This window comes from Erpetoichthys calabaricus, chromosome 2 (assembly GCF_900747795.2).
Source record: "Erpetoichthys calabaricus chromosome 2, fErpCal1.3, whole genome shotgun sequence".
NCBI classification, from domain to species: Eukaryota; Metazoa; Chordata; class Cladistia; order Polypteriformes; family Polypteridae; genus Erpetoichthys; species Erpetoichthys calabaricus.
The window spans coordinates 142,991,090-143,014,940 of NC_041395.2; the positions used below are offsets into that span (position 1 = coordinate 142,991,090).

The window sequence follows — 23,851 nt, forward strand, 5'->3', positions numbered from 1 at the left end:
CTTTACTGAAATTAAGAATTATTTACATTTTATAAAAACAGCATTTGCAAGAAAGTTAGATCAAAGAAATAAAACTAAAATGAAAATTATGGTTTTAGGTAATTTTTACCCGAGATGAAGGGTCTTGACCTGATTGTTTTAGGTGTGTTGCATGGTACACTTGGTAGGTTAGGCTCTACCATTTTCAGTACCCATCGTGAGTTTGACCGGTGAACATCGGGGCTTTGTTGTTGAACATATAATGAGATCAACCATTCTGTGATAGCGATGCAGAGAGCATTCCATACATTCCAGAGAGTATTTGCTCGGTCGAAATGCATCTGTACCAGATCAGAAAACGATTTTGCTATGGATTTCTAACCTTCAGGCAACTGGGTCCACACTGAAAAGAAAATCACCTGGCAGACCTAGGACCATTAGAACTCCAGAAAATGTGGAAGCAGCATCCATTCAGCAATCACCAATGCGTTCCACTCGTAAGCATGCCATGGTGCTGGGCATAAATAGTCGAAGTTTGAGGAGGATTCTGCATGCCAATTTAAAACTGCATCCTTACAAAATGATGTTGGCTCAAGAATTAAGTGAGAGAGATCATGCTAACCACAGAGCCCTAAGTGCAGAAATTCTTGAAAGGGTTCCCGCTGTAGCTGTTCTTCTGAGTAACGATGAGGCTCACTTCCATATCATGGGGTAGCTGGCATTGTCACCAGATTTAAGCACACGTGACTTTTTTCCTTTGGGGATACCTAAAGGAAAAGGTTTTCAAACATCGTCCTCAATCTCTTGAGGATTTGAAGGAAAGGATCAGACAGGAAATTGACGCCATTCCACCTGAGATGACCCACAGAGTAATGGAGTGATGGAGAACCTCAGGAAACGTCTTCAGCAATGTATTGCCAACAGCGGCTGCCATTTGTCTGATATGATTTATAAAACCCATTAAAACAAAACTGTTTTTTAAGCTTTGTTCATTTTGTATACCCCTTCAAAATGTGAGAGATCTTTATGCCCCACCCTGTATTATACATACATATCCGTAGCCATATGACATGAATGATAACAGTCTGTTTGGAATTCATGTGTTTCATTTTTTTTTGCAGCAGTACAGCAAAACAACAATGGAGGAGAGCTGCTGCTGTTGTGACTATCACTGTCACACCATTGCTGGTTCTTTTCTCCTACCCGCACATCTCCTGGTGCAAAAGTATTAGTGATAGCTGCGTAAACAGCAAAAACTAGCTGCCTGGCTTTTTTTCGCCTTCTCAGCCTAATCATGTATAGTTGATGAACTGTTTGCCACCCTCCAGAGCAAAATGCAATGCATACACTATCTGCTAGCAAATCCATTTTGTTGGTTTTAATACCATGGGTTTTCTCAAAAATATGTCATATTTTGTGTTGGTGATGCAGGTAACTCGTGCACAAACATATTAATGTGCACATGCATGCCATTGTGGAGGACAAATGCATTCAAATCACAGTTAGATACAGGTCACTTGTACTTATGAATGTGAACCATCAAGATAGGCAAACCTGATCTGAATAAAAATTCCCAAATGAGCAATGAAGCTTGTAATGTGAACGTAGCCTTAATATGGGATCTGATTAAGGTAAGTTTATTAATTTCACATTACAAAGTGGCTTCAGAAAGACATCTATCATTTTTTAAAATTCACGGCCAGCAGTGTGGTATAGTGGACTTTGGACTTCAAACCCTGAGGTTATGGGTTCCTGCAACTCCTGCAACTGGCACTGCGTGAACAGGAGCGTATTACTCACCTGCATGTACTCTGATTGGAAAAGCAAAAGAAATGTAACCATTTGTATTTTAGATGCTGTAAGTAGCCTTGTATAAATGTGTTAGTCAAATAATACATTTTAATAATAATAATAATAATACATTCTGTTAAAAGTTACATTAAAGAACCAATGCATTTGAGAAAGACTATGGTAAATCTAGATAAAACATGTTTGCAAGGTGAAGATTAAAAAAACATAAATAAAAATTATGCAGGAATTTGTTAACTGCAGAGGCTGAGATATTGACTAGAATGATTAGACTTAATGTTTCAATGCTTATGACAGTCCAGTTCACCTAGAACATGAGTCTTAATGAACAAATGATCAGACCTTTATTGATTTAGAGGCTGCCGGTGATTTCATTAGTTCTTGATTGGTAAGGGAGTATAATACTGAAATATTAGAAAATGCAAAAAAAAAAAAAAATACAGATAAATTGTACATCCTATCAGTAGTGGAATGCACTAAAGCTTTCAATAATGGCAATTAAAGATTATTTCATTAATATTTGTTGCACCGCTTATCATCATTGTCATATTTTTTTCAGCAAAAAGATTGACCCTAGTCAAGAGATATCACACAATGGAATGCATTTTATAAAAGGAATTGCCTTAAACCGTGAAAAAAATGACAATGACATGCTGCAATATTTCTGTTGTTTAGAATGTTTCATTGATTTCATGTGGTCAGTAAGTAAAGAGCACAGATCTCACCACTTACAAATCACACGATTCTATCAATAAGTTATTGACAGGTGCCCTTTACACTCAGGCTCATCTGCAGACACTGTAGGCTCGGTCATCCTGGAATATCATAATATGATTTGGGGATGTCACAATATAGTTATCAACTGTAGTTTCACTAGATTATAGGACACCCAACAACCAGTTCCTCTGGCAGAATCTACCAGAAGCCATTGTAAAACCTACTTAATTTTGTTTCATTTTAGAGTGGGAAAGTACAAGTTATGGCAGATCTTTGCATACCTGTAATATTCTGTTTCTCAGCAAAACCACCGGCAATGTCACCGTATGAAGCATTTATAGTTTACTTACTTTGCGTTTCTTTTATGTATCTACAGTATGACAATTTAGTTTGAAAAGCCTCTTGTCTTCTTTATTTCTTACAAGGAAAGCCAGTGTTAAACAAAAGTCAACACTGTGGACTGCAGCACATAATGTGATTGTAAGGAACAACCACTACTGCTGAGACTGACTGAATGGGACGACAGCAAACAAGTTGCATATTCTACCTTGCACCTAGCACTTATGGGTTAGGTTTTAGCTCACTACAAAACTAACTGGAGCACACATTTTAAAAACAGATGCTAAATGATGAACTGTGGTTTAGTCTTTTCTCTCTCCTTTGCTAATGTCACATGTTTTAATAAGTTGTTACTATTATGTAAAATATAATGTCATTGCAGTGTAATTAAAATATGCCTGTTAATAAGTGAATCCCAAGAGATTGTTAATATAAATGATAAATGCATATTTTTAAAGTGCTGTATTATCACTTACCTCTCCCCACTCATAAGAACCAATCTTGCCAAATTCTGTTCCACCCCATGAACAAAACACTATGGTGCGGAATGGTTGCCACCCATTTTTGACTAGAGATATCAAGGTCTCAATCAGATGTGTGTTTATGGCAGCACCACTGATTACATCTCCTGCAGTCTTATCATACCCGTTATGATGGTGGCTCCCTACCAGGATATATCGATCTAAAAATCAGAAAGAAAAGATTAGAAAATGAGTTTGCTTTACGGTTTAATTGCTTACAGCTTCAGAAACAAACATATTTGATCATTAACAGATTTGCTGAGACAGATTAAGCATGCTTATCACGGAATGCAAAGCATAATGTGTTCATATTGTGTTATTTACTGCACAGTAAATAACAGATTTTTTTATCCTGTTTATTGAGCTGCTTTCTTGCATTGGTGGCAGAGAGAAAAAGAAAAACCAGTTCCCAAATGACTTGCTGAAATGAATACTAGCTAAATATAGTTTTCTGAATTCTTAATTTGTTTTCCTCTCTTTCTGGCTCTTCTTTTGAACATTGCCTCCGAACATCATGTACATAGGCACTGGAGCACTAGATGACTTGACATCAGCTATATTTTCAGATAATGATTTGCTCAATAAAGCAGAGCAGAAAAAAAACATCTTTAGAAATAAAGCAACAATAGCATGTGTTGTGACATACAGTTGGAATTCCTTTGATTTTTCATACAGGATTTCAGAAATTAAAATAACTCCAAATCTCTGCCCCAAACCCACAAGTCTCATTTTATCTCTGTACAAAAGATGTAGAGAAGGAGGTGGTGTATCTATAGCCATACCAGTTAGATGGGACAATAAATTAGAACTTCAAATGCAATTCATGTATGATGTTTTAATTATACTACTTATGATTTGTTATTCAAGGTCAGCTAAAGACTACTTGAGGCCACAGAGATCTACACAGAAACTGAGATATATTAATTTTATACAAATTTAAGCTAAACTGTCTCAAGTTTTTAAAAAATATTTAATTCAATTAGTATAACTATACATCTAGAAGAACTTTTATATGCTTATTCTTAATTCAAAGACACTGTTTAAACAAAACAAATACATGACTAAAGATTTGTTGATCTTGAAAAATATTTTAGGATTAAATTTATTTTAATCTCTATATGTATAAAATGCAGCGTCTGTCTGTCTGCTTTTCACGAGAGAACTACTTAACGAATTTAGACTCTTTTTTTTCTATAATTTGCTTGAACATTCCAGTTGATTTTGTGACTTCTCTCATTGCGCTAAGTATCATAGTTTTCTTACAGTACTGCTTTATTTGTGTGAATCTGAGAGACACGCAGTGGGCTGAGGGGAGAGGGGTGGGGCCCTCCTCACTCATGCACCAGCCTCGGGGCGTTCCTTACCTCCGCTTAGCTAGCGAACAAGAGAACTACTTAACGGATTTAGATCGGGTTTTTTTTCTATAATTTGTATGAACATTCTGGTTGATTTTGCGACTTCTCTCATCGCGCTAAGAATCATACTAATCGTGCTAATCTGAGGGAGAGAGGCTGCCGGCCAAGGGGAGAGGGAAGTGTGACATTTGGACTAGGGAGCAGGGCAGGGACCTTCTCACTGTCCTGTTTCACTACTTCGTGGGCAGAGCCGAGGGGGGCAGCTAGTCTATTTTAAATGTAAACACATTTGAAGATTGAATAACAGTTAGGTAAGCTGGAACAGGGGCTAGAGCTTCTTTTGTTCCTCCTCAGGAACAAAGAAGTGCATAACAGCTAATTTAAATTAATTGAGTATGAATTACATCTGATGGTGCGACTAAGGCCAGAATGTTACTGTAAAGAAAGAATGGCACACAGTGAAATGTCTGATTGTTACCTAATCAAAGAAAATACTTTCTTAGAGACTAGACCTGAAACAACAGCTAAAAGTAAAACTAATGCAATGAAATAAAATGCTTTTTACATGGCTATAATGCTGGTTCAGTACTTGTAACACAAAGAAAGATTAACAACATACTCAGTGCAGCAAAATTGCTAACATCCCTGACTACTGTTCTGACAACTCTAAAATAAATGGACTTCACAATATCTTAAGTTTGCAAAGTACATTTGATCCCTGGGAAGTCCAGTCTACTCCCTTCAAACACATTGTTTAACATACAGCTTATCAGTTCCTTGCTCATCCAGGGTTATTGATCTGTTTGCGGACTACATTTTATTTAGAAAGAAGAACTTTCTTTATTATTATGATTACTGGCACTTCTTCTTGTAGGATTGAAAAATATTAAAAATTATCACCTTCTCCAGTGATTGTAGATGGAAAATTAGTTAGTTCTAAAGGCAAGAAAATTGGCTTTAGACAAGGAGAGTAAGATTTTTGAAGGGCAAACAAAAAAGGAGAGTTGAAAAAACGAACAAGGGTTATATCAGAAAGTTAAAAATAGGCCAGCAAACAAAACCGATACTTAAGGAAAAAGAATGCATAAGCAAGTCCTAACAAAGTAATTCACATGTATCTTCTTGATTTTGTTTTCACTCAAAAGCTTGCATATAGGACTATGGCAACTGCCATCTTTATATGTTTAGTGTTATGACTTTACAAGCATGCTAGTACTGTGCATATGAAAAACAACATGACTGCAACAGTGAAGTTTTGAAACAAATTGGTATTGCTATAAAAAGATAATAATACAAATGTACAAATTATTAAGAATAACCAGATAACAGTCTAACAATCTAAATCATAACAAGCATATGACACATGCTCAGAACTTGCACAAACTGGAAATCACTTGGCTCAATATGGTACTCCTTCCAGGTGAGTTACAAAGGTACTAATTAGAATCCACTCAACTTAAACTAAACTAGCCTATGCAGATAAATGCTTTTAATCTTCATCATAGCCAAAGAAAGGCCACACAGTATTGTCTTTATCGGTTTTGTGACTTTTGCTCAATAATGTACTTCATTGCTTAACTTATACCCATACCAATCTGTTACAAACAAGATGGATTCTCACCAGTTTTTCTGACTTCAGCATCTGAGCTTTTAGGCACTTACAGTATCTGATCTCAGTGCAGCAAGACACATGATCATTTTTATGCACATGTGTGTCTCTCAGCACAACATGGGAGCTAAAGGAGAGGGAGGCATAGCTGGAGTGCCAGTAGCACTGATGGAGGAGAGCTGGATCATAGAGCCGGGATTCTTCTTCATTTCAGGAGAAGTGGCTTTTGCCCACTTCATTTAGGTAAGTTTCATTTAAACATATGATTACTGTGCAATAAAAAGGACGTGCTTTGAACACTCATATGTTCTAGGACTGACTACTTACTTACTTCAGAGTTTTGCTTTACCAAGACTTGGCTAACTGATTTAATCTGTGATGAGGCTGTTAGAGCTGATTCGAATTATGTAAATGGAGTGAAGTATGCTTCCAACTTCCAAACTGTATTGCCACTGAAACAATCAACAAATATAATAATGACAAACCATGATTTCTTAAAATCTGAAAAAGTTATGAATAACTAAAGAGGAAAATTACAAAAGTGGAGATAAGGCTATTTATGAAGGAGCTATACTAGTCAAGGTTATTATGGGTGCAAAAAGCAGATACAAGGTCATGTTGGAACAGAATTTCTCCACAAATGACTTTCTCTGTCTATAGTGCATTACAAGTGATTAAAGGCTACAAATACAAGTATTCCTCTTTTCTTGACCAGGTGAACAATTTGTATTACAGATTTGAGAAGCACCCCTCCACCACTCAGGACATCAAACCAACTGAGTTATTTCTATTACAGTCCCAAATGCACCTTTCCTCTCCGCATTTCTGAACATGAAGTCTGTTTGTTCTTCCAGAGACAGAAATGTTGTAAAGGTTCTTCTGGTCCAGAAAACATTTCTCCCTCCACACTAAGACATTGAGCTGATCAGTTAGCACCTGTTTTTACAGAAATTTTCACTCAGTCTTGGGTTCAATGCAACATTCTTGTCTGTTTCAAAGAATCCACAATCATCCCTGTGCCTAAGAAAGAAAATATTTCCTGTCTAAACAACCATAGGCTTGTACAACTGACTTCTGTAATAACGAAGATATTTGGACGTTTAATTGTTCAGCATCTCACATCTGTCACAGATGACCTCCATGGGCCCCTGACAATTATGGATGAGCACCTGGGGCCCCTGGCTCCTTACTACGATAATTTTGTCTCCCCAAGCTGATTGAGTGACGTGCCTTTGCTACACTCAAGCTTAATGTCAATCACATTGAAATTTCTCGTAACCGTAATTAAATGAATATAATATCGTAATGCATGTCCTGTCTCATAATGTGTGGAGGGTCTGGTAGCTCTGAATTAAAATTACTAACAGAGTCAACGTATCTTTTTGCAATGTCTGTATTTCTGTATGTGCATCTCATCATATGATATCAACGATCACAGTGCCCACCTTTGGACCTTAACATTTGCGTCATACATGTTCTTGACATGAATTACCTCATCTTTTAAATGATATGAAAGATCCTTTGAATATTTTGCATCTAAATTTGCACAAGAGGCTGAGATCTCCTCCATACTCATGCTCCTAAAGGTTAAAATTGGACAAAAAAGGCAACATATGTTGTTTAGGCTTTCAAAATGCCCGGACAATACTGAAATTAAGAAATCCATCCTAACGTGAAATTCCTCTTCTGAATTTTACTTCTGGATCTTGGGATTCCTGATCATATGCATCTGTATCAGATCCTTTGGACTCAATAAGATGCCTTGGTTTTTAGCGATGCCGACCTGATTTGAACACTGCAGGGATTTCCATTTCATTTGCTGCAGGTTTAGCCTCGCACAAGAGAGCCTCCCAATGTTTGGGGCCCCTGACAGGTGTCATGGTTGCCTCCCCCTAGCGGCGGCTCAGCTTAACCTTCTACTGTTTGTTTACTGTGCCAAAAGGACAGTTGAGGATGCTGTAAATATAGCTCTCCGCTACATCTTGCAGCATTCAGAAACCTCAGCTACTCATGAAAGGATATTATTTAAGGATTTTAGTTCTGTATTTAATACAGGGTCTCCTCAGGACTGTTTTCTGTCTCCTTTCCTTTTCTCTCTCTACACCAATGACTACACCTCCAGAGATCCATATGTTAAACTACTGAAGTCTGCTGATGAAACCACCCTTACTGGCCTGATCACAGATTAGGACGAGGTGCTATATGAGCAGGAGGTGGACCAGGTGGCCATTTGGTAAACCCTTAAAAAACTTAATTTCAATAGTGGACTTTAGGAGACACTCCCCATCTTCTATACCCCTAGTTATAAATGGTGTCACTGGTGTCACAGGGTGTTATAATAAGTTTGCTATAATATTAAGTTTAATGTCACTGTCTCTGTGCAGACATTTTAAATCTGTTTTTGTTTTCTTTGTACATGCATAGCTGAGCCAGATTTAGCACAAAGGGGCTCAGCACTTAGAATTGCCTAGCCAAGCATAGGACAAGATAGACAAAGAAAGCTGGAGGAATGTATAGTCAGCCTAAAGACAGAATAGTGTACATCTGTCCTCTGTCAGCACAAAATTTTCTTTGCTTGTTTGGAAATGGACTATTTGCTGACATGAGGGCCTACACGTGGAGAAGACAGTATATAAAGACTTGGACAGCAGCCAAATACTTCAAAGCCGACGGACGGATGGGTGATATCGTCATCCGTCCTGAAAAACCTTCCAGCACAGCGATGAAAGATGGCAGACTGTATAGATCAAGATCCCACCTTGGTATTGTCTTTGCCATAGGCTTCCCGTCTGTAATGCTGCGTAAATCGTCAGTAAAGAAAGCTAAGTTATTTTCTCTTATGTGATTTTTTCCACCATATCACTATGGGAAAAGTATCGCCTTTTAATATCATATCTATATAGTTTTCGGTTACTTAAAACGACGCAATAACAAAAGAACTTATTCCAACTATGGAGCTATATCGCCCCGTAAAGGAACACAGGATAGAACCATTTAAATTTCTTGCCACAGATATCATTTAGAGTCTGATCTGAGATTAAAACACATCTGCTCTTATCTAAAAAGCTCAGCAGCTTATTTTTTTTCTCCATCAACTTAAAATGTTTAACCTTTTCCAATCAAAGCTGGTACAGTTTTACTGAGCTTTCATTAAAATAATTCTCACTCCATAACAGTTTGGTATGGCAATGAATCTGCTCACTCTAAATATAACCTGCATTGTGTTCTTCAGACAGCAGAAAAAACTGCAGTCCAGAAACTGGACTCTACTGAGGTCCTGTAAACATCTAGAGTCAGGGAATATGCTGGAAATATCATTAAAGACTATACTCACTCAGGCAAACATCTCTTTCAGTTATTATCATCAAGAAAATGTTACCGAAGGCAAGAACTACAAGACATACAAAAAATTTCTTTCCTACTGTAGTCACCATTGTTAAACACAGTCTTGGATTCATTTCTGTCTTAGATTTCCAAACTTCTCCATCCAATCTGAATTATGTTTATTTTATAAAGACTTACTTAATATATTACTAGGTGGGAGGACAATTCTACATTGACATATTGTTTTATATATTTGTGGTTTGTGCAATATATATTTTCACTACTACTGTATATAATGCATATAATGTTGTGATGGTGCCATGTGTTGTACATTGTGTTGTTAATCTTGTTATGTGTATGGATGTAACACCAAGAGAAATTCCAAACAACTATGTTGCCTGGCAATAAAGATAAAGCCATATGTTATTTGTGTTTACATATTGGCATCCACTGAAATCACATACCTAGGCAAGTCTGATTTTTAAACAAACAGAATACTTCAGCTCAAAAAGAGTAGAATTCTGATCTATATGGGACATTTCACAGCTGGTGACTTGCTTTATGTATTCAGATGTATTTTGAGTAACTTATGACCCTTTTTGAATTAAAGGAGAACCTGATTATTTTTGACAGATGGGATCATTATAATACTCAGTTGGGAAAGTGTCAATACTTTAGAACCTTTTTATATTTGTTGCTTTCACATATTTAATAACAATTTCAAAAACTTTTTAAAATATGTTATGAACAAATAACACTCTTTCTGGTACCTATAATAGTCTGTATAAATCAGATGTAGGTATATACATTATTTAAGAAGTTATATTTTTCATTGTTTATTTTGTGATGTTCAATATATATATATATATATATATATATATATATATATATATATATATATATATATATATATATATATATATATAATATATAAATATTCTATATATATCTAAATACTAGCTGTGTGTGATGACTCCCTAGAAGTTTTACTATATTAGTGAACTTGGAGAGGCATCAGCTAACTCTTAAGAATTACCCAGGGCAGAGGTCATGGACCTACCTGTGCTTGCTGCCCCACTGGCATAAGAAGACACCGGTGATACTATATCTTAGCCGTATTGCCGGCATATGTGTCCTATTAATCTTTGTCTCAAGAAAATACCCCCAGAAAATGTTTTTAGTGAAAACTTCAATCCTTGCCCTCTGTTGCTGAGGTGTTTCACTTGCACATTGTTGAGCCGCGGAATTTGCTTACTTTCGACGTTGTGTCATTTCATCTGTGTCATTATTACAACGTTGTTGCACGGAACAGTTTGCAGCACACAAGTCTTTTGTAGTGAGGTGCATGCAGGTGTAGAAAATATGTAACATTGCATGCATGCTTCATCTAGTTGCTGTGGTTGAGTGTGCAGACTGTTCCATACACACACACAGATCTTTCGTTTATATATGTCTAATATATCTAATATATATACTGTCACACAAGTGTTAATGGGAGCCAGCTACAGGGACCAAAAGAAGGGAATTCCATGCCAGGCTGGGGGTGCACTAAACCTTCATATTTTATGCCTGCAGACCAGACACGGGAAATCTCTGTCACTTCCAGTTCAGCTCCAAGGATGACGTCACTTCCTCTGACCTCCCTATAAAACCCGATTTCCTTAGACTCAACTCTGTACTCTATTGTACTGAAAACTTTGCCTTTTTGCAGCCAAGATCACGTACACAGGTGGCTGCACCAAACCTTTTTCATGTGTCGAGGCTATTCATGTCACAATATATTAAAACAGCTGTGGTATTAGGAGATGACAACTTATGAACTGCAGTTTCCTTCTGAGCTCAGTTCTCTTGTTCACCTCCTGTGAAGTTGAAATTTGCTAGTTGAAGAAAATATGACAGATTTACACTGGCCAGAAATAGGTGTTTACTTTTGTCAAAATATTAACATACTGCTAACAGCTGGAGCACTGTTAACACAACCTGCAAATCAAAATCATTTTTAATGCAAATCACTCTGAACAAGTCAAATGTTGACAAAAACATAAATAATTAAAAACCCAGCTCACAAGTACAAAATAGTTTACAAGCATTGCCACCTGACCTAGTAAATGTTACAAAGGGTGCATATGTTACAAAAGATAAGCTTTAATTTATTTTTTTTTACTTTTGGCTGCATACAGTAGAGACACAGAGTAGTAGAGGGAGACTAGATTTTAATGTTGACATTTCATCTATTTCTGTGTTACCACACGATCTCAAAAATCATTTTCTAAATCAAATGTGCGCACTACTATGTTAGAACACAACACACAAACAAGTGCACAAATGAGGTCCTATCAAAAGTCTAAAAAAATACTTTCACATTTTATTTGCAATGAACATTGTGTATATATGCTGTATATTAAAAAATAAGCATAGATCAAACATCGAGATTCTTTGTAAGTAATATAATGTCAAAGCACAGAAGCTGTCACTTCTTATCCACACCTATGTGCATTACTGAAGATTTTGAACCTGCCAGTTAAGTCTGCTACCATGGTAACCAAAACAAAGTGCTACATCTTCTCCAGTATGGACAGATCTAAAAATGATTAGTTATGAAAAGAACTTTTGTTTTTTATTCATACAGGGCTACAGTACAACAATTAATGGACTATTATTTAGACCTTAATCACATGTGCCTATGAAGAAAGCAATGTGTCTAATGAGAATGAATATACAGTGCCAACCAATAAACAGATGAGTACAGGGTCAAGGGTCCAAATACACAAGGTGTAGCTCTGTTTACTCAGAATCATGAAACAAAACTGAAGTGTGACTTAACAGAAAGCAATAGGCAATATACAATAACAATATAAAGCAGTCAGAGGACACTTGGACTGAGACAGTGTTTTTCTCTTTGAAGTGCAGATCTCAAAGACAGTCGTTTCCGGCATGGGCATCATTTACAGTATATAGCATCATTTCTAGAAGAGGCAGTGTTTGTGAAACTGAATGAGATTTGCTCATGCATCATCTTGGTTGGGCCACTTGGGGAAATGAGAAGGTGATTAGTGACAACGTCTCCTTTTGCCCCAGGGTGGAGGTGCTTACCGCAACAGAGCCTTGAGAGTTACCCCTACGTACACGAGAGTGACAAAAGTAAGTAAATGTAATGATTTCAGACTGGGTGAGCCATGTGAGTGTTGATCATGAACTCCAAGTGAACTAATGCATTACATATCTGTTAATTAATTGATCAGTCTTTGTTTTATATAGTTCTGTTCAAAACATTTTACAGAGCATTTAAGATAACAGTACACCACAATTTCATGGGCCAAAAAAGCTACTGTGGAACTTACTCTAATGTAGTGAAATACATCCATCCATCCATCCATTTTCCAACCCGCTGAATCCGAACACAGGGTCACGGGGGTCTGCTGGAGCCAATCCCAGCCAACACAGGGCACAAGGCAGGGAACCAATCCTGGGCAGGGTGCCAACCCACCGCAGTAGTGAAATACAGTACATATCAATTTAAACAATATAACTATATATGCACCTATAGTATTCCACCTCAGAAGGCTAATAAAGAACAGATATAAATGTGTGTGTAATGTAACACACTTCCTAACTGAAATTCAGTGTCATAGGACTTTTCAAGTAATAGGTATTTCACTCCATTCTTCAGCTAGTAATCGTCAAGTTAAAACAGTAGACGAGCTGATTCATGTATTTATCAATTATGCCTTTCTAGTAATAAAAATGTACATAAAGTTTTACTATTTTTACCATTAATGGTTACAAATCTTTTTGTAACCACATTAGTTTTTGATTGCAAGTCTACTTTGTGCAAATATAGTAACCTGAATTATAATTTCAATATACATGGAAATGCTAAAACAAAAATATATACTGTATTTCTGACTATTTGTGCAGATTATCAAAAAGCTGGAATAGATATTTAAATAATGAATAATAAACAATATTTGGTATTCAAAGAGGTTAAAAACATACAAAGGTGGTATCTGGGAAACGTGGACATGACTAAAACCGATCTGACTCATTCTAGATGCCACATAATTAGCCCATCTTTCTAAAAACTACTGGAGAGAATTTCTGCTTTATGTACTGTACAGTATGTCAAACTCAGCCTGAGCTACAGGAAATGAGTCAAATGATCTTTTGTGTTATTTTAGGTTAAAGCCGTGTAGACAATGACATCATTATAACAGCTAAAATGACAGCACTTAAAAAGGAAAATGAATGACTTTAATAAGTAATATTTTACCAACATTGTTTTGTGTCTTCAATATACATAAAAGGTTTGTGCCAGAATAACTATAAAAAATGTTATTTTTAACTTAACTAAGACTTTGACGTTTACTCACTGAAATGTATCCAAAGAATAGTTAAGAATACCCCCACATACAATATCTTCACAATTATTAGGCCTTGCTTTCCTAGAATTTTCATTCCCATTCTATTGTAGTTGCTGCAGTGCATCAGTAGATGGTGATGTGTGTTAAATATTAAAGTTTCGACCACAGGACCACATTAAAATTAAAATACACAAGTCTGATTTAAGCATGTGAATACCAGTGATTATAATGCAAATAGATTATATATAAGATCATCAGGATATCATTCTCTCTTTCTCTCTTCATATTTCAAATATCATGCATATCTGAAGACCTGAATCTTAAAAAACAAATCTGACTTTTAATCTTACACTCCAAGTATATTATTGCTAGCTTCACATAGTCACTTTACCCTATCAATATTAAGGGAGAACTAAAGCATCTCAAGAAAACATTGCACAGATTTGATACAATCTATAACTTCTATATTTAACAGTACACAGTGTTTACTTTAAAATGTATCATAAAAAACAAAAGATGCATAAACTCCAAGTCCACCCTACTATATTTAAACAGCATACATGTTATTCTTTCTATGTGTATAAGTTAAAAATATGAACTAGTATATTGTAGCTTCGAATGAGTGAATACTGCATTACCAAACATACTGCATTATTTAACACTTTAAATGGGTACTGTAATTCTGGCATTTCTAGTTACTAATATATCAATAAATTCTTAAATGTTATGTATTTGGTAATAAGGAATTAAAAAACATACTCCAAAAGGCATTATGTTGGTTATTGGTGCATAGTGAGTGCCATCCTCTATGGTTACCCCTCTCTCTCATTCTCTATCAATTTTATGAGTTGTGTGTGATGAGGATGGACAGGATTAGAAATGAGTACCTTAGAGGGTCAGCTCAAGTTGGACGGTTGGGAGACAAAGTCAGAGAGGCAAGATTGTGTTGGTTTGGACATGTGCAGAGGAGAGATGCTGGGTATATTGGGAGAAGGATGCTAAGGATAGATCTGCCAGGGAAGAGGAAAAGAGGAAGGCCTAAGAGAAGAGAAGGTTTATGGCTGTGGTGAGAGAGGACATGCAGGTGATGGGTGTAACAGAACAAGATGCAGAGGACAGAAAGATATGGAAGAAAATGGTCCGCTGTGGCAACCCCTAACGGGAGCAGCCAAAAGAAGAAGAAGAAGTTAGATTTTCAATTGACTTCTCCTCTAAATATAAATCCATGCATTCTGTGAACACACTTACTCGAGTAACAGATCGTGGGGGGCTGAGTCTATTCTGGCATCACCTGGTACAAGGCAGGGAACAATCCAAGTCCATCACAGTACAAAATCATGCAAAAGCTCACACTTCATTTATGGACAGTCATCAGCTTAAGAAAACTGGTATGTGGGAGATGCAATGCAAAGAATGAGGAAACTTCAACAAAGATAGGGAGAGGACCAGAGACTGTACTTTGATCTCTGAACCAGAAAAGTGTTACCACTAACCATTATACCACCAAAGCTAACCAGTGTTTGTATATAAAGGGATGGTCTTCTTAGCAGACAGCATTATGCACACCTCCATGGACACCAACACAACCCTAAAAGAATGAGGCCCTGGGTGGAAAAATGACAGTAATATGCCATGTTCCACCAGGACATAAGAGGGCTAGTAATACAGCAGATGCCCAGAGTAGTTGATCCCTACTGTGACAAGTAAAGAAAGACTTTGCAGGGTTGGCAAAAGAATTTAAGAGTTCCTGACTGAAAAGAGGGAGCTCAAGTTATACCCTTGTTAATCAAGGAGTAAAGCATAAACTGGAAGCACTGGAAGCACAGTACACAATCTCTAGAAGGATCACCAATAGTATCAGGATCTTTTTTGAACACTCAGACAGCACAAGATTTATTCTAGGCAACAGTGATGAACTCATATCTAAAAAGGACTGTAACTTTGTCTGAGAGGCTTGTCCAGGGACTCCAACAGAGTTGAAACCTCAGTACCTCAACAGATAACCCGGTCCCACATTTCACTCCATCCTCCCCAGTACATCACACAATCACATGCTTCCCTGTTTCTCTGCATACACGCACTCCCCTCAGTATTGATGCACTTCACAGCATCCTCCAGTGCACTGAAGTGTAAATTGTTGGGGGTGGGGGTGGGGGTAGGGGGGGTGCTCCTGTAGAGTCTCCCTTCAGCACGTCAAAAAACAGAAGAACAAAGTGCTGAGTACAAGGCCTTTTAAATCTACAATTTGGTACGGAAAGTACCAAATTACTAGTACCATACCACACAACCCCACTGTCTGTGTGAACTTTATATGTTCTCCTTGGTTCTATGTGTTTTTTCTTTAGGTATTTCACTCCCTACCCTACACCAACACAAAGATGTCTGTGTTTAAATAATCAGCAAATGTAAATTGTAGAGGTAAGAATATATGTATATGCATATGATAAGGATTAAGAGGAATATATTGTGTTAATCTTGGTTTTCTTCAGCTACTACAGTTTTCTCACACATCCCAAAAGTCAAAAACTCTTATAGTCTATGTTTCATGTGTGCCCTGCAATGGACACATGCCCTATTCACAGTTTATTGCTGCATTGTGCCCACATTTTCCAGAATATGCACTGACTTTCTGTCACCACATATAGGAATGCAAACACCAGGGCAGTAAAGTTAAAATTACTATTATTGCTGTATACTTAAGAAATGGGGATTTAAGATGAAAATGATTATGAGGTAAAACTATAATCATACGCCATGTACAGTATCTCAGAATATTCATGATGTACGTTTTAGGAAAGTTGCGCTCTTTACATTGTATCCCATTCATTTGAAATAATCACAATAAGCCCAATAAGTTATATTAAGTAGGTTTGAAAATGGATAGATTGATAAACAGATGGATCACTACTGGGAGAGCTGTCTGTCATGGTCCTGTTGCATTGTTCATGCACACATTATAGAGTTGTGGATTGTGAATATATACGCTTAGTTTAAAATTTGCTGCTGCCATTGGTGCCTGAAGAATTAAGATGAAAGACACAAGTTGAATGGAAAAAGAAGAGGTAAATTTATTCAGAAAACCTGCACAGAAACTGAGCACAGCAAAATCAACAACATGGCAAGTCTTGAAACATAAATTAATAGTGTACTTTGAAATTGATATTAACAAGGCAGGTCAAGAAAACAACTACAATTCATGATACAGCGTAATGTATAAATACCAAATACAGAGAGTATGTCTCTTGAGAGAAGGCAGCCATATGATTGACAGTCAGGAAATCATCTTGCACATTGTTGTTACTCAGTTTCCATTTAATGATTATTGAGATAAACTTTTTCATTAGACAAGAATAAGAGATGACTTGCAACAATGGATAGTGGAGCAGACAGATACCTCACAGCAGTAGCTTGAAGAACCATTAGTACAAGCATTTGAAGTCATTCCTCTTTCAGAACAGCAACAAGGAATGGTCAGCTGATCATCAGATGTGCAAATGGATTGTCCTTCAATTCCTTTTTTGCAACAGCAGGAATTAGTTTGGGAGGCTAAAAATTGTTTTCCCTTTGTTTGAATTGCAGTATGATGCTTGATTGATTGATGCTTCAAGTTTCAGCAGAGTGTTTATTAACATCATGTAGCCCTCCACCACTAAAAAAGTTTCATGAATTATTAACCTTCAGCTATTCATTAATAGAAAAGTATAAGGTAATGAAAGCAGGACCAGGGCCCCTGAAGAACAAAACAGGGCTATGGAAGTGCACTAGTGTGAATCAACTTTATTACAGCACATGAGGGCATTTAGCGCAACCATATCTTATAACGTCATCACTCACAATATCGTGAGCTGTTTGGTGTGGTACCTTCCCAGGCCAGCTTCTGTGTCAGGTTCTAATATGGTTTAAAATGGTCTAATATTTTGGTAAAGTTTCTTGGTAATCTTCTCATGTCCGTTTACTTGTAGTCCATTTTTCTTTTGGTATTTGAATAGCTTTTATTAATGTTATCACAGTATGGCAAGAGTCCTGCCCTTTCTGTTGAGAACACTTTGGTTTCCATGGTGTATGTGTCTATAACATATTTCATGCTAAGGATGACATAGCAGCTTATCTGAACAGAAAGTGAAGAAAAAAAAACAAAAGGAAAGACTACTCTGAAAAACAAAGAATTAAAAAAAGTAAAAGAATATCCAGTTTCCTTGCTATTCCCAATTTTCCTTGTTTGCTTATTGTAAATACAAAATGTTTACCCAATTAATCCACCACTACCTCTTTACAGTCCTGATTGTTATCTTACAAATTTAAATTTCAGATACTCAATTTTCCAACTTGCAATTATTGCCATATATAGATAGAGACTCTTGCTGGTCACAAGCTGTTAGTAATGATCAACACATACCCATAACAACAGGGAGACAGTATGTTCAACTATAGATATACAAACACAAATTCTGCACAGTTTACACTACCTCCTCCATCAAGACTTCTTAGAAACTAGAAATCATCACATTGGAATTTTGCATGTAATTGACTCAAAGCAAGCCTATTAGGAAGTATAACTGGTACCAGAAGGAGAAAAAAAAACTTTTGTAATTATGACAAAGCAGATGTTAGTGAACATGGAAATAAGACAAATGAATTAGGCAGAAATAATGTAAAAAAAAACAAAATAGGCAAAGGTCAGAAAAGCAGAAACGCTCATCAAGGCCCAAAGCACAAAACCGGAATTGTAGTCAAAAAAGAAAAGCAAAAGTTCCTAACAACAATGTCTCCTTGAAAGTACCTTTTAAATTCTAGCACTAATAAGAAACATTGAGAGATTAGAGATGAAGATTCAGTACACAGATGCCAGGAGCTGTGTGCCACCACTTTTTATCAGCAGAACATGATGACAGAATGCACCACTTGACATCCAATTAATGTGACCTTGGCAAAAGGCATAACAATCATAAATTTTAAGGCCACGGCCACAAAATGGCTGTTATCATCTGACAAACAACACAAAATGACATTGCCAAAACAATAATAAAAATTTAAGTAATACAAAAACAAAGTACAAGTGTACAAAAAGTACAAAATTGGTACACAAAATCCTAAAGCCCAAGATAATATGCATACTCAGAAAACTGCCCGAACCAATACCCATGCAGCCTAGTCATGCCCACAAATGCCCCTTTTTTCAATATTTTGACCACAAAGATGTAAAAACATCTGGATAAGATTAAAGTAGTTAATTTCCTGACAGTTTAGAAGATCAGAATGTATCAGTAAGAATTACCTAGACATAAAAGGAGAATGAGTAGTCGTAACCAAACCAAACTGTACCAGGGAGGCTAGTTAAGGATATATTTAATAAACTTCAGCATGGAGGAAACCAAAAAAAAAATGCATGGTCTGCTATATCATTGATTGCCAAGCAAATGACATAGTCGGCAGGAAATGCCTTGGTGAAGAATATTCACAGAACAGAAAATATCAAAGACAAAATGAAAACCAGCAGATGATAAATTAAAGAGGTTAAAGAAAAATACATTTTCAAAGGATTGGTAGAAATTCAGGCAGGAAACAGAGAAAGGCCAAACACCAACAATCATCAAAGATGAAAGATACATAAGATATATAAAACTGTTGTCAAGGTCAAAAGAACACAAGAAATTAGAAGACTTTAGCTCTAATTACACAAAAGAAACATAGAATTTAGTTACTTTTTTGATTTAAGATAGAATCCCTAAAATGGGACACCAAGTAATGTGCTCAGCCATTTTTGATGGAGACAAAGCAATAGCATCACAGATCAAGAATCATGTGGCCAGCACAACAGAGTCATCTGTAAGAACAATTCTGCAGTGCCCATACATCTTTACTCTAACAGGAAACGCTCATTCAGGCTATAATGTAAAAATTGTTGAATTTAAATCAAGGAATGTTACACTTTTATTGTATGATGCACTAGCGTGATCATGCCTCTTGTGAATCTCAATATTTTTTATTTGGATTGATTTTAATTTTAATTATTATTTCTTTATTAATTGATTTATTTTGATTGTTTTATAATGATGTCACTTTATCACCATTTTTTGAATTCTTTGTCAGTTCATATCACTATTCTGCAGAACTACAGAGTTATCTCATGGTGCCAGTGATGTTGTATATTCATTGATATCCTGGTTTCTCTCATTGCTACCTGTGCACCTTAAGATTTAGTCATTTGACTAAATAAGATGGTGGCACAGTTTTTGCAAGGTATCCTATCTTTAGGATGACTTCAGAAGGATTTCTTTGTGTATGCTCAAGTTTATTTCTGACCTCTGCTCATCATTGACTTTGGACTGCTTCACCTTGAGATGTTTCTTTACTTTCTCTTGATCTTTATCCCCCAACAAAATAATAATTTTTGGAATAAACATTTTTGTCCTTAACAACATCTTTGCAGTACTGGGTGCAGTTGCAGGCACCACACTACAAAAAGACATAACAGCAAAAGGTTATAGTATATATTCTGTCTCTCAACCTTTGAAATATTATGACATGATCCTACTATTCCTGTAAACACAAACTGCCATTATTTCAATGTGAACACTCCCTTTAAAGCTAGGACAGGATAAACAGCTTAAAGTAAAGTGAGTTTTACTGATTATTAATTTGACACCAGTATGGATATTCTTGAGTATTTGTAATGTACTGTATAAGGTATTGTGGCAGGAGGCTGGAGGCCAGACCCAGCAGGGACGGCTGGAGGGACCAGGAGGTGGTCTATATGTCCCCCGGGGCACAAGGGGGCGACCGCCCTGGATAGTGAGGGGACCATGGAGATGGAGCGAGGAGGCTCAAGCCCATTGGGGCCCGTGGCCACCGCCAGGGGGCTCCCCAAGCATTGTGGAGCCTGGGAGATCTGAACTTCCACCACACCTGGGAAGGCGGAGGAAGGACCTTCCAGGGACGCCCGGAGTGCTTCCTGGTGCTCATGCGGCACTTCTGCCACACCAGGAAGTGCCGCCAGAAGAGCATCAGCGAGCACCTGGAGCACATCTGGGTGATTATAAAAGGGGCCGCCTTCCTACATTCGGGGAGCGAGAGTCAGGTGCTGGAGTAGGACGAAACTCCAGCGATGGAGATAAAAAAGGCGGCCCACGGACGTTTAAAGGCCCGTAATTTAGGGGTGATTGGTGCGGGAACACTGTGGGCTGTGAAGGACTGTGTTGGGGTAATTTATTAATAAACCCGTGTGTTTTGTAACCCTGCTGGTGTTTGCATGATGGTGTTCGGGTTAGCTATCACAGTATATATTCATATTTTCAGAAGTTTTTTATTTTTGTAAAAGACTCTCTGAAGTATGAATCACTTATAATGGACAGGAACTTTAATAATGTCAAAAGCGGACTTGATACTATTCTTTCTGACATTGAAGTTAATAAATCCTCTATTAATTAATTTTAAACCCAGAGATCTTTACATCATTGCCCCAGCCGGGACATTTGTTTGTCATTTTTTATTTTAATGTGTGAACTTTCAAAACATACATGCAAAGCATGCCAAACTATACACAGGCTATTCCTGGAATTTACTTTTTGATTGTCTCTTAATGACAAATACATTCTGAGATTTTTCAAATAAGAACAACAAACGTATTGAAGTGAAGCAGTTAATGGATACTCGCTAAACATGGCACAGGAGTTGAAATGTTGTATGTTGATTAGCACAAGAAAGTAAGAATTTCACTGCACTCTGTACACATTGACAATAATGACCCTAAAAACCTACAAAATTGATGGTGTGCTAATGTCACCATCATAATGTTAAAATAAATATACAACAAAATGAATGTATGCAACATGTAGAAAAACAGGAAAAATAGATTCATGAGCCAGATATTTCTGATTTTTGTTCTTTGATTTCTTGTTTGAGCTATATCCTTTGTATGAAAATGTGCTATACAGTTGTAATTTGTGGTTGAATAATAAATCTAAGTTGCTGTGAGGAGGATGGTGCAATAAATTACACTTTTATCAACCCAGCACTGAACCAGCTAATCTTTTAACCTTACACTTTTCCTTGTAAATGGAGTGTATTTTGCATCAAATTTGACTTTTGATTATTTTGATTTCCTCTGTTTTTTTTCCTTTCATTTTCCTGTCTCCTTTCTCTCCTCTAGATACTTCACTCACACATGGGCTTAGTAAAATACTAAATGAACGTATGGGCATACAGTGAAAATTTGGATTAAAGACAAGTGAACTACATCTATTCTCAAATACAGCTTTTTTTAAACACACCTTTTCGAGTATATTCCATAATTAGAGATTTGAAACGGGCAAGGCAAGGAAGTGTATGAACTTTTACCTTTTGTCTATTACGAAAGAAGTATTTTTGATTTACTAGAACCTGATTTAAGAATTACTGTAGTATATTAGAGATACCAGAAACCAAGCAAAATGCCAAAAACTTGAGTAGTACAAGATAACGTCAGGGCTAGGTAATCCTGAAACAGTCTTATTCTCTCCTTTAAACAGAAACTTCTACACACACATTCTATAACTTTTTGTCTCATGGCTGGTTGTTGTGTAGTTATATTGAGGGATTGGGGCCCTGGGACACCTTCTAAAGGCCACAGCTACTAGTCCCAGAATCAAATAACCTTTTATTTACAATAATACCAGTTACAGGTCTTCTACTAAACAAAATTCTGTTTTTACTTCTTTTCTTTCTCTCAGTCTTCCTTTCCACCACTTCATCCAGGCAGGTGTTGTCCTTCTACTCGTGATTTAGATCCTCCAAGTGAAATGAGGAGGTTCCTTTTGTATAGGACCCAGAGATTGCATGAAGGAAGCACTTCCAGGTCAGGTAGAAGCCCCTCAAAGTAGAGCTAGCCCTCCTCTACAGTTCCCCTTTGTGGCACCTATGGAACACAACTGGGCTTCGCGACAGGACTACAATCCCCAGTATGCCCTGCAGATGTATAAATGGGTGCACTGGTCCAGGAACACTGTCACTTAACATATCAGGGATATATAACCTTGGAAGGCTGTCTCCCTCTTAAACAATACATCAGTCCAGTGATGCCCCCCATTACACCTATTTTATTCAAATCAATCTAATAAATTAGATTTGAATTAGGCAAACATTCACTCTGTAATATGCAGTAACCGTTTACTTTCTGTCTCTTTAACATATTCTGACAGTATCAGGGACAAGGCAACCCCGGATTGCACATTGCAGCATTACAGTATTAGATTTTAAATACTTTACAATTTATCCTTAAGTCATATCATTTACCTAATACTATACTTGCATGAATTTTGTTGTTGGTAATTACAAAATAATACTTAGTAGTTAAATTGCCATATAGTCAGACAATGAAACATATCAATTTGAAGATTTGCACCATGCTGAACTGCCAGTCATCAGTTGTGAACTGGCAACATCTTCTCATAGCCATGCTAAATGAAGAGGTCTTTTAGTCAGCCATGAAGAGGCTGTCTCTGAAAGCCGTGAGCAGCACTCTGGTGACATCCATTACTCTCTCTCTCTCTCTATACCATTTTCCATCCTGAGGAGAACATCTTCAAACGGGCCATGCTGTTTCTGCCACCCCATTCAAAAGCCATGTGGGAGCAAGGACCAAGCTGGATCAGAGAACAATCAGCATAACAAGACAAGACAGCCACCTGGTAGTCTATTCTCAGGTTGTATTATATTATCAACACTCACATTTGCACTCTGCTAATGTTTTGGGCATATTACCAATAATGCATGCATAAATGTGTTACAGATGTAAAAGAAAGGAGGAAGTGTTGAACTACAGCAGCAGTCAACGTTGACATGTGGTAAAATAATGGGATT

At 36.9% G+C, this 23,851-nt stretch overlaps 1 protein-coding gene across 2 annotated transcripts in view; it reads right to left on the reverse strand.

Moving 5' to 3' along the window:
• The window catches only part of LOC114646412 (inactive N-acetylated-alpha-linked acidic dipeptidase-like protein 2), a 1,943,185-nt gene that overhangs the window by 611,807 nt on the left and 1,307,527 nt on the right, over positions 1-23,851 (reverse strand). For both annotated transcript variants that reach the window (XM_051923949.1, XM_051923950.1), the window contains one exon: positions 3,321-3,526. In XM_051923949.1, coding sequence (XP_051779909.1) covers positions 3,321-3,526 — 206 coding nt within the window. The remainder of the gene's footprint in view (positions 1-3,320; positions 3,527-23,851) is intronic.